This window comes from Macaca thibetana, chromosome 9 (assembly GCF_024542745.1).
Source record: "Macaca thibetana thibetana isolate TM-01 chromosome 9, ASM2454274v1, whole genome shotgun sequence".
NCBI lineage: Eukaryota > Metazoa > Chordata > Mammalia > Primates > Cercopithecidae > Macaca > Macaca thibetana.
This window is the reverse complement of record NC_065586.1, coordinates 113,357,632-113,374,796: the sequence shown is the minus strand read 5'-3', so window position 1 is coordinate 113,374,796 and position 17,165 is coordinate 113,357,632. Positions and strand designations below refer to the sequence as shown.

The window sequence follows — 17,165 nt, the reverse complement described above, 5'->3', positions numbered from 1 at the left end:
ATCTAGAATGTTTACTGCAGGTATCATTTGAATTAAGAAAACCAAAGGGAAAGCTATGATTTATAGATAGAAAATAAATTAAGAAACTAAATTACACTAATACCTTACACTAGCCTCAATTCACTTCCTAACCCTACCCCCTGAATCTCCATTGTACTTTTAAAAGCAGAGTAAATCACAAACACATTCCAAATGCAGGTGTTAATTTTTAAACTTTACAGTACTCAGACTTACACTGTTTAGGTTTTGTACCCATTTGCTATCATTAGCTTCCTGCAGTTAGAAAAACTTACATTCCAAATTTCAGCTTTGGCAATCTGTATATTAGGAATGTATTTATTTTCCTGGATTTGAGAGAATATGTTCTTAAGGGTTTTGTTAAAAGCCTTAATCGTGTACAGCACTTTACATTGTAAGGTGATTAATTGCTGTGTCATAAGGCAGGGATTGGACAAATGTCTTGGGAGATTTAAACACAAATTACGTGTTTTGGAGGGGCTTTGTGTTTTGTAAACCTTTAGGTAATTCAGAATTTGACCACCTATCGCATTTCTTGAGCACAGTATGATTAAGATTTTCCTTAAAATAACAACTTTACAAAATTTGTTAACACCCAAATTAAAGAACAACTTCCAGTGAGGGTTCTTTTACCAGCCAGTATCATTAGGTAGGAAAATTGAATTTCTGTCCAAGTGGGATCTATATATTAAAGCAATACAGCCAGTGATATATTTGGATGTTAGGGTATTTGGCAAAGTCCCTCATGAGATATCCTTGAAGAACAGGACTTAAGAAATGTGGACTGCAGAATAATACAATTAGACTGATTTGTAATTGAGCGCCATAAACACTAATTGAATTCTTGTCATCAGCTGGGATGTAGCACGCTGCCTGTTTTTTTTTTTTAAATCAGTTGTTTGAATGAGGACAAATAGTATGATGATGATGACGTTAATTCACAGATGATGTTAATCTGGTATCCACATTCCTGAAAATTGGATGGCAGGTTTATTTAGAAAACAAAATGATCTTGATGGGTTAGAACAGGACATCTCATTAACAATGTAACTTTTTTTTTTTAATTAAAGATGGGGTCTCACTGTGTTGCCCAGGTTGGTCTTGAACTCCTGGGCTCAAATGGTCCTCCCACCTGAGCCCTCCTGAGTAGCTGGGATTACAGGTGTGCACCACCATCCCCACCACATGATAACTCCTTTTTTTTTTTTTTCTGAGGTGGAGTCTCACTTTGTTACCCAGGCTGGAGTGCAGTGGTGCAATCTCGGCTCACTCCAACCTCCGCCTCCTGGGTTCATGCCATTCTCCTGCCTCAGCCTCCCGAGTAGCTGGGACTACAGACACTGCCACCACACCTGGCTAATTTTTTGTATTTTTAGTAGAGACAGGGTTTCAATCTCAATCTCCTGATTGATGTTAGCCAGGATGGTCTCAATCTCCTGACCTCGTGATCTGCCCACCTCAGCTTCCCAAGTCCTGGGATTACCTGCATGAACCACCACGCCCGGCCGATAACTCTTATTAAATTATAAATGTAAACTCTTTTCCTTTGCCTCTTCCCAAAAAAGAAACTTTAAGAATACACTGGCCAGGGGTGGTGGCTCACGCCTTTAATCCTGGCACTTTGGGAGGCTGAGGTGGGCGGATCACTTGAGCCCAGGAGTTTTGAGACCAGCATGGGCAACAATGGCAAAACCCCATCTCTACACAAAAAATACAAAAATTTGCCGGGCGTAGTTGTGCACAACTGTAGTCCCAGCTGCTTGGGAGGCTGAGGTGAGAGAATCGCTTGCGCCTTGGAGGTGGAGGTTGCAGTGAGCCAGGGTTGTAACACTGCATTCCAGCCTAGGTGAGAGAGTGAGACCCTGTCTCAAAAAAAAGAAAGAAAAAAAGAAAAGGATACAGCATAAAAAATGGATTTTCCAAAGCACATATAATGAATGGCATAGATCATTTTCATTATATTTGAAAAAAGCAAGATTCAGAATTATATTCATGATTCATGTCTCAGTTTTATTGAGACAAGTCTCAATTTTGTGTTAAATATATATTAGAAAATATATAGAATAGTTCTAGATTGTATCATTAGGAATGGTTTTCTTTTTATTTTGCCTTTCTGTTTATTTCCCAATTTTCTACAACGAGCATGGAGCAAGGAGTAATAATAAAACACATTGAAGATAAAGTGTTTAATTTTTTTTATATGATTTAAATGTGTAGTCTAAGGATAGTTAATTTATATTGTTACAGTAAAGATTTTCTCCTTTATTTGTCTTTAATAATACTCACCATGATACAAAAGTCAGCATCCAGCCATGGTGCTCTCTGCACAGAACAGTCTGTTACTGTTTTCTTCCTCTATTACTAGGAATCCATTGAATCCGTTTTCGTTTTTTCCCCTTTATCAAAGGTTGAATTAATAAAAGGGAATTTACAAAGTGTTGGACTTACACTTCGTCTCGTCCAGTCAACTGATGGGTATGCTGGGCACGTCATCATTGAAACTGTGGCTCCAAACTCACCTGCTGCAATTGCAGATCTTCAGCGGGGAGATCGACTTATTGCCATTGGAGGTAATTATGCTAATATGCATATTTATACTTTACCTTTACAGATAAACTGCAAAGTAGGTGTGAGGTTTTTCCTCCCTTCCTTTTTCCTTGTTTCTATAATATGCATATATTACTTTTATAATGAAATAAAGTAATAAACTTTATTATAAATAAACATTCGAAGGAGGCCTTCAAAATACATTTAAAACATACATGCCATTTTAGTTCTAATGTATAAATCTTTAAAATACTTTATTTAGACCACTTTTATATAACCACTCTATTCCTTCCCTTCCCACCTTCTACTACTCTATTTATTTTTTCTTGAATGTGAAAGTAAGGACAAATAAACAGTTAGGTTATCTTTCTGTATGACTACCACCATTGCTACTCTGAACCTAAAATTGGTCATATTAGCACTACTGCCCCCATCACTTAGCACTAGATAATGAGCAGCAGAGGAACTAACATTCCTTTTCCAGGAGGGCACATCTGAACTGTCCTGTGACCCTGTGTCATCTGAATGGCCAGCCATTTGTTAATATGTTGTTGCTCAGAATTCAGCCCAAATCACTGGTGGAAAAATGTGTCACTTACATGCCTTCCTATCACTTGGATTGTTAACAGTAAAAACTCTCCGAAGTTAGCAGATTATTTGTTTGTATATAAATGTCTAAGCAGTAGGACTCACTGTGCACAGCAGTGGAGGGAAAAGTCCAAGCCTTTTCAACCTTTGTAGTACCTGTCCCATCTATTCTAGGCTTGTTGAGAGATTTCTTGAACATATGGTTGGTCACAGTTGATCTTCTCAGGGCAATGTGATATTTTTTTTCACAGCTTAGACAATAAATAAGTTAGAATAGTTCCCAAATCAAGGTGCAGTTGTCCTTGGTTACATGTCAAAGAAACTCTGCCTTTGATTCAAATCCATCTTGACAATAAAATAATGAAAATTATTTAGTTGCATACCTGGGAGCCCAATTAATATTTTCACATGGAATCTCTCTGATCATGGCATAAGCAGTGCTTCTCAAACTTTCCCATGTATGCCAGTCACCCAGACCTGATGTTAAAATGTGCATTCTGAATCAGGAGACCTGTAGTGGGGCCCAAGATTCTGCATTTCTCACAAACTCCTCCCAAATGATGCTCATGCATAAACACTTAGGGAGGCATAAAATAGACATCATTCATTATACTAATATTTAATATTTTGGTTTTACCTACAGGATGGAACTAATTTTTTTGGTCTTTTTTGGTGGTTGTGTTTCAATTACACAAGTAGTAAATACCTATTATCAAAAATAAATTAATTAACCTAAGCGATATAAATGTATACAGAATGAAAAAGCAAAAGTCATCCCTTGACATCTAACATTTGTTAATAATGATAACAATAGGCTGGGCTCGGTGGCTCACGCCTGTAATCCCAGCACTTTGAGAGGCTGAGGCGGGCGGATCACCTGAGGTCAGGAGTTCGAGACCAGCCTGGCCAACATGGTGAAACCTGTCTCTACTGAAAATACAAAAATTAGCTGGGTGTGGTGGTGGGTGCCTGTAATCCCAGCTACTCAGGAGGCTGAGGCAGGAGAATTGCTTGAACCTGGAAGGCAGAGGTTACAGTGAGCTGAGATCATACCATTGCAGCACTCCAGCCTGGGCAACCAGAGTGAAACTCCATCTCAAATAATAATAATAATAATATTTATTAAGATGAAGGGCAGATACAATACACATTTTTTTTTTTTTGAAACCTTGGGACATAACAGAAAAACTTTTGTATGTGTCTCTTGTTTTTTTGTTTTTTTCTGTACATAAATATATGCCTTTCCCAGTTTTTGTTTAGGAAACAAATTTCTAAACTGCATTTTTGTAATAGTCTTTCTTTCTTTCAGCGTGTTGTAAACTTTGCCCATGTCAACAGATATTTTTCAAAAGATTTTTATATAGCTTTGATTCATTTATATGGGTATATAATTGGTGATAATTGAAATAAGATTGGCAGAATATTATATTTGAAACTCAAAATGGAATTCATTTTACTGTTTCCTCAACTTTTGAGTATGTTTGAAATATTCCAAAAGAAAAATCCAGACTTGAATGGTGTATTCCTGAGAGAGAGTTACAATCGCCATCTCCACAAAACACCTGATGACTGAGGAATAGATGAGACGAGGGCAGATTTTTAATCATAAAAAATGAGTTCAGATTGAGTTGAAGTTTTTGCCTACTGTAGATCATTAGATGGACTCATTTTTCATTTATGCATATGTCAAACTATAATTTTGCTGAGACATAGTGTGGTTAGAAGGACATAGTAGAACTTAACGCTAGATAAATAATGAAGCACCATATTAGAAAGCTCTGAATTTCCATGTGATAAGTTTGTAGGCTAAAGGGGCAAAAACTTTAGGAAAATTTGGTAGCAATATGTTTGTTGTTTAAAGTAGGGAAGGTCTGAGTGAGAGATTGCAGTAAAGGGCTGTTTATTGCTAAAGTGAAGGCCAGTTATCAGGAGGATCTGAACAGGGAAGGAAAATGGCCTGAAATCACAAGTTTGAGTTGACAGCTGAATGTTTCTAGGGAGTCAGCTATCCCTAGGATTCAGATTAAGTTAACTGGGAGTGGCAAGTTGATTGATAGTAGTGAGGACAGAGAGACAGTCAAAGAAAGGTTTTAGCTCTGCTGAAAATTTAGTCCCAAAGGAACGTCCAGGTGGTGAAGTCCAGTAGTTGGGAATGTAGAACTAGAGTGAAGAAGGGAAACCAAAGAAAAAGTTGATAGTTTTTGAAACTACTGGAGTAGCTGTAATTTACCAGGGAGAAAGCAAAAAAGGGTGAGAGAACTAGTGCCAAACTTTGGTAACAGTTGCATATAAGGTGCACGTGGTATAGGTGGAGAAAAAGAAACTAGAGGAGAGATGATCAGAACCAATTGTGTAAAGTGTTGTGGAAACAAAAAGAAAAATTTTAAAGAAAAAGCAGGAAGGAAGAAAAAGTATAAGGATAATTGATGGAGCAAAGTCAGGAAGGAGATAGGATTGGATCCAAAGTAAGTATACAAATAGAGGGATACTTTCTCCTCTGAAGATAATACTAAAAATGATTGGTAGGGAAAAAAGGTAGCTTCATATTGATCTTTTTGGCAAATAAGGTGATATCATCCACAGAGTAAAAGAGAGTAGGGAGAGTAGACTCTAGGGAAACAGGAAAGGTTTGCAGCTGATATTTGAGAGACTTAGTTGTTTAGAGACCAATCAAAAGAATGCTAAGCAGCCCTGAACACCTTGCCAAAGATGGATGGCTAACTTCATGCAGATCTAGGTGGCAAGCTCAACAGCAGGAAAGGGCAATAGTGGGGCTAGTAAAGCTAGGGATCAAAAAACACGAGGACAAGACAATAAAATATTGGTAAGAATATCACTGTAATCTTGAGACATAGGGTTGGATAGAAGAGCAAGTGGTATCAGGAGACCAACAGGACCATGAGAAGAAAAGAGGAATGATTGGGCCGGGAAGTTGCCTAGAAGTAGTAAGCAGACAGGATTGTAAGAGGTGAAAAATAGGAGATTGTGATCAGAGAGTAATTGAAAATGAAAGATCTTTGATGTGGACAAGTTCCAAGTGATGACCGAGTCTAAAGGCTGATCTTCCCAGACAGCTAATGTAAGAGGACACAAGTTGAGGAACCCTGAAGTCAAGTTATGAGAAGGGGGTGGTATTACTTAGATTTATTTAGGGTGGCCCTAAGATCTTTGGAAAACAAAGAGCCTTCTTATTCTTTCTCTAAGTTCTACATAAAGGGATAGCTTGGGCAAGTGCTGTTTTAGAGAGTGTGGGAATAGTGACAGGAAACAAGTAGCACCTTTCAGTGCTAACACACCTAGAATATCTATAGAAGAATACACTAGAAGCTACTAAGGTCAGGGAAGGGACAGTATGTCTGGGAGATAGAAGTGGAAAGAATATTTTTTACTGTACATCTTTTTATACCTTTCGAATTTTAAACTACATGTAACAATTAAAAAATTAGAAAAATCAAAACTTAACATAGATATTACAGATGCAGATAGTAACCAACTTGTTTAACTTCAAAGCAGTTTATCCCTTACTTGTTCTTTCTGGTTTTGAAAAAGATGAATGTGATGGATAGAGTTGATAAAAAGAATCTGTAAAAGTGTTATTCAGAGTATAGTATTTTGCTACATTATTTTCAAGCACTGGTCTCTTAATTTGAATCATTCATCATATGTCTTGTAATCCCTGGAGTATTTTAGAATTTCCTTCAGTGGAATCACAGCTTTCCCTAAGTCTGATATAGCCATTAATAGAAGCCTTTAAATAGATCTCCCTCTGTTCACTTCTTCAGTTCAAACTGAGAGATGTCATCTAACCTATGAAGAGATAAAAAGCAATTAGGAATTAGCATCGTGGCACTCTTTTAAGGATCCTATGTCATCATCTGGTTTGAAAAGATAAACATCTCCAGGATATCAGCACATTCAGGGTTTGAGAATTAGCACACCAATTCATCAAAAAGCCAAATAAGATATTGTTGAGGTTTTCCTATTACTCTTCTATTAGTTAAATAACCAGAGGTAATGGCAATTATATATATTTAATTAAATATATTTAACAAATGTAATTTCTATTGCAGTAATTTACGTGTTTTCCCTTTTAAAATCTTAAACCAGGTGTGAAAATTACATCAACACTGCAAGTATTGAAACTTATCAAGCAGGCTGGTGACCGAGTCCTGGTGTACTATGAAAGGCCTGTTGGCCAGAGTAATCAAGGTGCAGTGCTGCAAGATAACTTTGGCCAGTTGGAAGAAAACTTTTTGTCAAGCTCATGCCAATCAGGTTACGAAGAGGAAGCTGCCGGGTTGACAGTAGATACTGAAAGCAGAGAGCTGGATTCTGAATTTGAAGACTTGGCAAGTGATGTCAGAGCACAAAATGAGTTCAAAGATGAGGCACAATCATTAAGTCACAGTCCCAAACGTACTCCAACAACACTTTCTATTAAACCCCTTGGAGCTATATCACCAGTTTTAAACCGTAAATTAGCTGTAGGAAGTCACCCACTACCACCAAAAATTCAGTCCAAAGATGGAAATAAACCTCCACCCCTAAAAACTTCTGAGATAACAGACCCAGCACAAGTGTCAAAACCCACCCAAGGATCCACTTTCAAACCACCCGTGCCACCACGACCACAAGTGAAAGTTCCTTTGCCTTCCACTGATGCTTCAAATCAGGCAGAACCAGATGTTCTTGTTGAAAAGCCAGAGAAGGTGCCGCCGCCTCCTCTTGTAGATAAATCTGCTGAAAAGCAAGCAAAAAATGTGGATCCCATAGATGATGCAGCTGCATCTAAGCAATTTTTAGCAAAGCAAGAAGTGGCCAAAGATGTCACTTCAGAAACTTCCTGCCCTACTAAGGACAGTTCGGACGACCATCAAACATGGGAATCATCAGAAATTCTTTATCGTAATAAGCTAGGAAAATGGACAAGAACCAGAGCATCCTGTTTGTTTGACATAGAAGCCTGTCACAGGTACCTAAACATTGCATTGTGGTGCAGGGATCCTTTTAAGTTGGGAGGTCTCATCTGTTTGGGGCATGTTAGTTTAAAACTTGAAGATGTGGCTTTAGGATGCCTAGCTACATCAAACATGGAATACCTTTCCAAATTGAGACTGGAAGCCCCCTCACCTAAGGCAATAGTCACTAGAACTGCTCTGCGAAATCTGAGTATGCAAAAGGGATTCAATGACAAATTTTGCTATGGTGACATTACTATTCACTTCAAATATTTGAAAGAAGGAGAATCAGACCACCATGTAGTTACTAACGTAGAGAAAGAAAAAGAACCCCATTTGGTTGAAGAAGTTTCTGTTCTCCCTAAAGAGGAGCAATTTGTTGGACAGATGGGTTTAACAGAAAACAAACACAGTTTCCAGGATACTCAGTTCCAGAACCCAACATGGTGTGACTACTGTAAGAAAAAAGTTTGGACTAAAGCAGCTTCCCAGTGTATGTTTTGTGCTTATGTTTGCCATAAAAAATGTCAAGAAAAGTGTCTAGCTGAGACTTCTGTTTGTGGAGCAACTGATAGGCGAATAGACAGGACCCTGAAAAACCTTAGGCTTGAAGGACAGGAAACCCTCTTAGGCCTGCCTCCTCGTGTTGATGCTGAAGCTAGCAAGTCAGTCAATAAAACAACAGGTTTGACAAGGCATATTATCAATACTAGTTCTCGTTTATTAAATTTGCGTCAAGTCTCTAAAACTCGCCTTTCTGAACCAGGAACTGATCTCGTAGAACCTTCACCAAAACACACACCCAACACGTCAGACAACGAAGGCAGTGACACGGAGGTCTGTGGTCCAAACAGTCCTTCTAAACGGGGAAACAGCACAGGAATAAAGTTAGTGAGAAAAGAGGGTGGTCTGGATGACAGTGTTTTCATTGCAGTTAAAGAAATTGGTCGTGATCTGTACAGGGGCTTGCCTACAGAGGAAAGGATCCAGAAACTAGAGTTCATGTTGGATAAGCTACAGAATGAAATTGATCAGGAGTTGGAACACAATAATTCCCTCGTTAGAGAAGAAAAAGAGACAACTGATACAAGGAAAAAATCACTTCTTTCTGCTGCCTTAGCAAAATCAGGTGAAAGGCTACAAGCTCTAACACTTCTTATGATCCACTACAGAGCAGGCATTGAAGATATAGAAACTTTAGAAAGTCTGTCTTTAGACCAGCACTCCAAAAAAATAAGCAAGTACACAGATGATACAGAAGAAGACCTTGATAATGAAATAAGCCAACTAATAGACTCTCAGCCATTCAGCAGCATATCAGATGACTTATTTGGCCCATCCGAGTCTGTGTAGCAGACAGGTCTATTTAAACTTTCAAATGAACGGGGTAAAGTTGCATCTAAAGTACCACAGATACAACCATGTTTAAATCCTCTTATGCACTCTGGCCTGCTTCTCCAGTTATCTGCTTGTGTAAGAACAAAAATGAAAAAGGTTGTTTTCCAGTAAAAACATGACCAGCTTACTAATTGGTTGTTTCGGATTGCATTTATAGCTATGCTTTTTTGGGTTTATACTGGGAATTTATTTTTACTAATTTATTTTTAACTTTTCTAATTATGTAATTATATAAGCTGACTTTTCATGTTTATGTATGTATAGTGTCCCCTTGTGTTATTTTCCTTCCTCTTGGTTTTTGAATTAGTGTTAAATAGAATACTGTCTAGATTCTTAAAATATTTTCATTTCCATCATGGTTATAACAAATTTGCTGCATGCCCAAATTGACAACAGCAATCATTGAGGGAACAGGTTTTTGAATCTTTCTTTTGTGTTAGGAAGTTTATCGTCTCTACTTGCTTGAGATTTTTGTTATATTGGGGGTTTGGGGGTGCTTTTTGTTTTGTTTTTGCCAAACATAACATGAAAGCAGATGCTGCAGCTTTAGTCTGTTATGCTGATTTAGTTAAAAAAAAAAAAAAAACTTTTTTACATATATTGCTTGCTTTCAATACTCCTGTGAAATTTTTTTCTAAAGCTTTTGTGCAGCTGTATGGTAAACATGGTGATTAATTTGAAGAGCTTACACTGAAAGACAATGTAATAGGAAATATATGTAGAATGCAGTTGGTCAAGAATTTTGTAGAGGATAACAAGACTTAATTACTGAAAAACAGTAACATAGCATTTTGAAATATAATCTTTTAAAATATTGATGCTTTCCTTTTAAGTGGAAATTTAAATTTTATGATTAAAAGTTTAAACATCTATGATAATTTTCCTTATCAGTTCTCCCATAGGAAATAAAGCATGTGAAAGGGTATTTAAAGTTTTGTAGGACTCTTTTTAAAATGACTGTGTTGATAACTAGTTTGGGCTGGTTTTGTTTTAGAAACATTTTAATGTAGGAGTATTCTGTGAAGGAAAGGAATCATGCAAAATATACTTATTGCTTTGGCATCTCACAGTTGTAAAGGAATAGTGATCATTCTGAATACTTCTGTAGTAAGTATTCATTAAGAAAAGAATGAGAAAAACAGACAGTATTCATACATAGGAATTGGGACCAGTTCTCTAAAAATGAAGATATACTCATACTGGGTCCATTTTATGGATTCCAGTAACACATGACTGAGGGAAAACAAGTAGGCTTGACTGCTGTTGGGGTACCTTAATAGTTTGGGTCTGTTATATATCTATAAAATAGACAAGTATATGTTTGTTCCTTGTGTAGGTAACTGCTATGATGATTGCTATATAGTGAAACTGACATGAGTTTAAAACTAGATGGAGCAGCTTTTATTGCTGGCAGGAAAAAGCATGGTGTAATATTAAGGATTGGGGCCCAGGTCTAGAGTCCAGGACTCCATAAAAGAGTTTAAGTTCAAGCCCTTCCATTAACGAACTGTGCAAACATAGGCAGTTACAAAAGGACTCCATCCCACAGTTTACCCATCTCTAAAATGGGAATAATAATACTTTCCCTCCCTCACAGTATTGTTGTGAGGAAAACAATAGCATAACTGCAAAAGTGCTTTGAACAGTAAAAAGATATACAAGTAAAAGGCATTATTTATATGAGTGAGAAAGACATTTTTGAGGGTAGAAAAGTTATTCCACTTTAAAAATCAATAGCCAAGTCTTATGCCTTTTGTTACTTTAGGAAGTAAAGATTTCAGGTACTAAATACCTTTCTTAGCCAAGTTTATAACAAAAACATCCAGTATACTTCATTACTTATTTAAGCGTGATCTCTTTTTCTTTTTTTTTTTTTTTTTTTTTTTTTTTTTTTTTTTTTTTTTTGAGATGGAGTCTCTCTGTCTCCCAGGCTGGAGTGCAGTGGCATGATCTCGGCTCACTGCAAGCTCCGCCTCCCGGGTTCACGCCATTCTCCTGCCTCAGCCTCCCGAGTGGCTGGGACTACAGTTGCGGCTAATTTTTTGTATTTTTAGTAGAGACGGGGTTTCACCGTGTTAGCCAGGATGGTCTCGATCTCCTGACCTCGTAATCCACCCACCTCGGCCTCCCAAAGTGCTGGGATTACAGGCGTGAGCCACTGCGCCCGGCCACATGATCTTATTTTAAAAGAACACTGCTATAGAAGAATTTATACACCAGATTCCCTGAAAGCTAAAGTATTGTTCTGTAACTTACACTTGAAGCAGTCTGCTCAGTGTGTAACCACAACTGATTTTATAAAAAATAACTTACCATTGATAACCTGGAAGGTGGACTACTTGTAAGTGGCTGGTGTCTACTGATTAAACCATGGAAGTTTTCATGATACCCAAGCATGTTGCTGAAACTGATGCATTTGAAAGAGCTGTTGAAATAATGCAGAACTTTGGTTTTATAAGAATCTACTCATGTTTTAAAAGTATTTAACTACGTAGACCACAATTATAGAAAGCTCAGTAATGCTGCTAATGACGTTTGTAAACTATATCTGTAATGTAGTGCAATATTTTTATATTTCACTGGGAGAGGCAGTAGAGACATCATAGTTGTACTTTAGTGCAAGCGGGGGAACACTCCAAATAGCCTAGAGTATAGTAAGGTATAAAGCTTCAATGAAAAAAGCTGTATTATATTACATTACTGATGTAATCTTGCTGCCATGCTATGTATCAATAGCTAAAAAATAATAATAAAGACTACCACAGAAAACAAGAATATCTTCATTTAATGACATCTTTAAAAAAGGTGATTGCTGCATCTCTATGGAATTATCTTATGGTATAATTTGGCCATGCAGAAAAGCATAACCAAGTCCACTTTTCCTAAACAAAATTGCTGTTTTGCAGACTGCCCCAAAACATTTTTTTACTATTGTTTCCTTATGGATTATCAAGTTTATGGGTTTTCTTTGGCTATGTATTAGTAATTAGACTTTAAACATTTTCTACGTTAGTGTTAGCTGAATGAATGGTTTAGACAAACTGAGCAACATTTTAGCATAGCAATCATAATAGGCTATATTTCTTCATATCAAGCTTTACATTCAATATCAGAAGTACTTGAAATAAGTGGCTATTTTGTGATGCTGGGAGGAGAAAACACAAACCTAAAAATTTTGAGGGGTACTATCAAGTTCTAAATGTATAGCTTAATTTTTTTAAAGCAATTTGGAAATATTTGGCTCTTACTAATAAGATAAATAATAAAATCTTAAGTTCCCTAAAAGTGAATAAATTTTAAATACCTACTTTTAAAAATATTCCTTAACTTCCAAATTGACATAACAGCTTTTCTTACCAAAAAAAAAGGGAGAGGTTCCCCTAATTCCTTTTGGGCCATAGATCCCCTTTTAAGATCTGATTAAAGATGTGGACTTTCACCACAGGAAGATACCCATTGGCACACCATTCAAAATGTATCAGATTTCAAGGGTTTTACGGAACTCCCCTGGGTTTATGTCAAATGGGTGGATATTACAGCTATTTTCATCAGGTATGGTTATTTGTTGACAACCAACAGGACAACAGTGTTTATAGATGCAAGGATAACTTACTGGTTTTTTTCCACATTGAATGTGTCTAATTACATATCTCAATTTAAAATAAATTGTGGGAAGCCAAAAAAGTATGGTCAAGCTAACCCGGAGTGGCTTTTACCTCATTCCTACAAGCACAGAAGAATAGTTTCTAATTAAATATCCACAGTCAAAATGATACCTTATGTATTTTATTCCAACAACATTTGGTTTATAAAGGAATACAAACAGGCACAAAACATGATTCAGAAGATTTATTAAGTAAACTTGGTAAAATATGGACAGATGCACTTAGCAGTCAAACAGCTGAATATTCATTGCTACCTCATTCAGGTTTTTGTATCTGTATTACCAGGTACGAACATAAAAACCTCTCTTCAAAAAATAAATGTTCAGAGAACTGTATGTTATTTGTTCTTGTACGTACATTTAAAAAAAAAAAAAACTTTTCAGTCTTGCTAACCAAGAATATTAGTCATATTCTATTCTATGACTTATAATTTTTTTCCCCAAGTACAACCTATCTTTTGCTCCCAAAGCAGTTCTGAAGGTTTTATTTATATTTTATCTTATCTTGAAGGACCAACAGCAGGCATACCTTTGCCAGGCCTTCTTGCAGAAAGACACAGAGCCATGAAGGCAAAAATAAAATTGCAATAAAGTATACGGTATTGGGGGCAGGGAGAACCAGAAACCCTCAAAGAGAACCAATTTGTAACACGTTCTTTTTTAAGGCTCTACCCCTGTAGAAGTAAAAAACTAGCCTGCCTTTTTAGCCACATGAGAATTTCCTCCAGAGCCATCTTCCAAAGTAGCAGACTTGGCCAAGTTGACCAATGCCAAATAAGTGACTTGGAAGTTTGTTTGCTTCAAACGCACTGCAGTTGGAAACCAGACTTGAAATAATCTAAGCCCCACAGAAAAGCTTCATGAAACAAAGGAAGTGTTACTTTCCTAGAGAATAAGAAAGTCACAAGATTGAGGAGTCTTTGTTCTAAAGTTCTTTGCTCCTTGATGTCCAAGTTAACACAAACACAATCTTAGCTTAACAAAACTAAGTAATTTTTGTTTATGATTATAGAACTGCAGGATTAACAACTATTATTAGAGACATTCCACACTGCACACTCCAGTCGTATCTCTTAACAAAACGACATAAATTGACAATGTTCACTAACAGTATTTGCTGTTACACTGAAAAGGCACATCAATGTTGTCATGCTTAGAAAAATACACGACACTGAACACTGGATGATGTAGTTAGCACATACATTTTTAGATGTTCCATTTTTCTTTTCTGCCTGATCACTATTATTTTTACTTCTTAATATATGATTCAAGACATAATTTCATTCCTCATTTTCATTTAAAACTTGTCTTCACATTGATGTGAACAACTTTCAGGAATCTAAAAAATCATAGTTTCAGACAACCTAAAATAAACATATTCCTAGAAAACACTTGAATGATCTGCAAACAGATCAAAGATATAGTCAGATATTGAAGTCAGAGCATCTGTTTTTAGCCTCTTGTTTCTTTTTCTAAAACTTGAAGTAGATGGCGATTAACCTTATCATGTTTAAACAACCTTGACAGTGTAAGGTACATGTACCCTCAGTTTTCTTTCATCCAGTAAGACAATCAAGTATGCATCTTAAAGGGAAAGCTTTTAGTTCATAACAATATGTTTGGTTGCTTTTCTCTGCTTTCAGAACATTTACTATTTTTCCCTTATTGGCTTTAGTGTCTGCTGCCAACCAGATAACGTGTTAACATACAATTTACAACTCTTCTAGGTAGGTGATTACATAGGAAACTAACGCCAGCTAAGATTTATGGATTCAAAAGATAACTGACACAAGTTCTTGTCCTCTACACTTGAGAGAACTAGCTCTGTAACTCATAAATATATTGATAGTAACTACAAGTTAAATAACACTCATGCAGTGTCACTATATAACTTGCTGTCTTACTTGATTCTGTTTTTCAGACTTCATTCTAGTTTCTCTTTGTTAGAAGAGTCTCAGAGATAATGTGTGCTTTAATTTTAAACACTCATTACCAATATGATTTTTGCCCAAATGTTTGCTAATGTAAGTTAAAAAATTATATTTGGTTTGGATTCAAATATTTATAGATTTACACAATACCTATTTCATCAAAATATATTGTATGATATTTAATAAAATCAAATACATAAAATAAAGTTTCAACACTATTTATACAAACCCCTAGAAAAGCTTCTTTTTCTTTATAAGGCTGTTGGCAATCGACCATAACCATGGAAAAGAAATAATAACCTTTGGTTTTACTCTTTCACCAGGGATGGATGGTATGACTAAGACAGTTCTGGATGAGTCGTGTCACTGGAAACACTGTTTTATACAATTAAACACTTGGACGATTTTTGAGGGTCTCAGTCACTTTCAGATTCTTCATCATCACCTATTGGATAGGACTGGATATTATTCTGAGTGTACATTTTTGTTTTAATAGGGCAGTTGTGATCCATGAGAATAGCCTAAAAGAGAGCAAAGTGCAAGTATATTAACTTCTTGTTTCATAAAGATAAGATGGTTTTAACCTACTGTTTTTAAGGATTATTAATTTGAAAGCTATGTAGTATTACTTGCTATTAACCAGTCATTTGGAGCAATCGCCAGACGCCTGACCTAAAAGACCTGTAGTTCTACACTCTAAAAATTCCAGGCAATTGGAGACAGCAGAAGTGGTCCCTGCAGTATTTTCATTATATCTGTCAGGGGCCATAAGTCCACTGTGGGAACTTATACTCCATGAAGCAAGGGATAGGCAGGTTAGGTTTGTTATACTTAGAATCTTGGAATTGGGGAATGGGGATCCTGGAGGTCACCCAGTCCAACTTCTGTTTACAGACATCATTGTGGCAACACACCTTGAAAAGATTTGCTCTCTCCTTAATGAAAGAAGCCCTCACGTGTGAGAAATGTACCTAAGTCTGGACTACAACCCGTTTCCATTGTTTGCATTCATGAATCTGGTTCTGTTATCTTTTTCTTTTTTTTCTTTTTTTGTTTGAAACGAAGTCTTGCTTCATCAGCCAGGCTGGATCGTGGTGTTATGATCTTGGCTCACTGCAACCTCCACCTCCTGGGTTCAAGCAATCCTCCCACCTCAGCCTCCTAAGTAGCTGATATTACAGGTGTGCACCATCACGCCCAGCTACTTTTTTTGTATTTCTAGTAGAGACAGGGTTTCACCATGTTGGCCAGGCTGGTCTTAGACTCCTGACTTCAAGTGATCCCCCTCCTCAGCCTCCCAAAGTGCTGGGACTACAGACATGAGCCACTGCACCCGGCCAGTTCTGATATGTTCACAGGCTGCCCTTACAATCTTTTGTTGTTGTTTTGAGACAGAGTCTCACTCATGCCATAGTGCACTGGTGCAATCTCAGCTCACTGCTGCTTCCCGGACTCAAGCCATCTTTCCACCTCAGACTCCTGAGTAGCTGTGACTACATGCATATGCCACCAAGCCTGGCTAATTTTCAATTTTTTTTTTTTTTTTTTTTTTTTGGTAGGGATGAGATCTCACTATATTGCCCAGGTTGCTCAAACTCCTGGGCTCAAGTGATCTTCCTGCCTCAACTTCCCAAAGTGGTAGGATTACAGGTGCAAGTGACCATGCCTGGCCCCCAGTCTTTTAAGACCATATTATCATGGCCCGTTAGATTTTTTCTCAGGCAAAACATGCTAGAGCTATTCTTTTTTCACACATGTGATTTTCAGACCACCTCTCCCCAATCCTAGCTGTCCTCTAGCTTAAATATATGATTTTTTAAAAATCCTCTTCTTATGAGCATGAAACTCTCATGCCCTCCTTTACTGTTACTGAAAATTTAAAAACTGTGACAAAAACGTGCTGCTCTGCTTTCAAACCAGATTGTCAAATAAGTATTTGCTTATATTTGATAACACAGCTGGCATTTATCATGCCAAGAGCATGCTAAGCATTTTAGAGAAAATGCATCACAATAACCCTCTGTGGGAGGTGAGAAAACAGGCACGGAGCAGTGAAAGAAT

At 37.0% G+C, this 17,165-nt stretch overlaps 3 protein-coding genes across 3 annotated transcripts in view; 2 read left to right on the top strand and 1 right to left on the bottom strand.

Moving 5' to 3' along the window:
* PDZD8 (PDZ domain containing 8) overlaps positions 1-12,281 on the top strand; it is a 106,191-nt gene extending 93,910 nt beyond the window's left edge. The window contains exons 4-5 of the mRNA XM_050803928.1: positions 2,426-2,588; positions 7,261-12,281. Coding sequence (XP_050659885.1) covers positions 2,426-2,588; positions 7,261-9,464 — 2,367 coding nt within the window. The 3' untranslated portion in view covers positions 9,465-12,281. The remainder of the gene's footprint in view (positions 1-2,425; positions 2,589-7,260) is intronic.
* Positions 1-17,165, top strand: part of SHTN1 (shootin 1) — a 905,549-nt gene that overhangs the window by 509,887 nt on the left and 378,497 nt on the right. The window lies entirely within an intron of this gene.
* Positions 13,344-17,165, bottom strand: part of SLC18A2 (solute carrier family 18 member A2) — a 38,938-nt gene continuing 35,116 nt past the window's right edge. Inside the window, exon 16 of the mRNA XM_050804016.1 lies at positions 13,344-15,625. Within this exon, the coding sequence (XP_050659973.1) occupies positions 15,521-15,625 (105 nt within the window). The 3' untranslated portion in view covers positions 13,344-15,520. The remainder of the gene's footprint in view (positions 15,626-17,165) is intronic.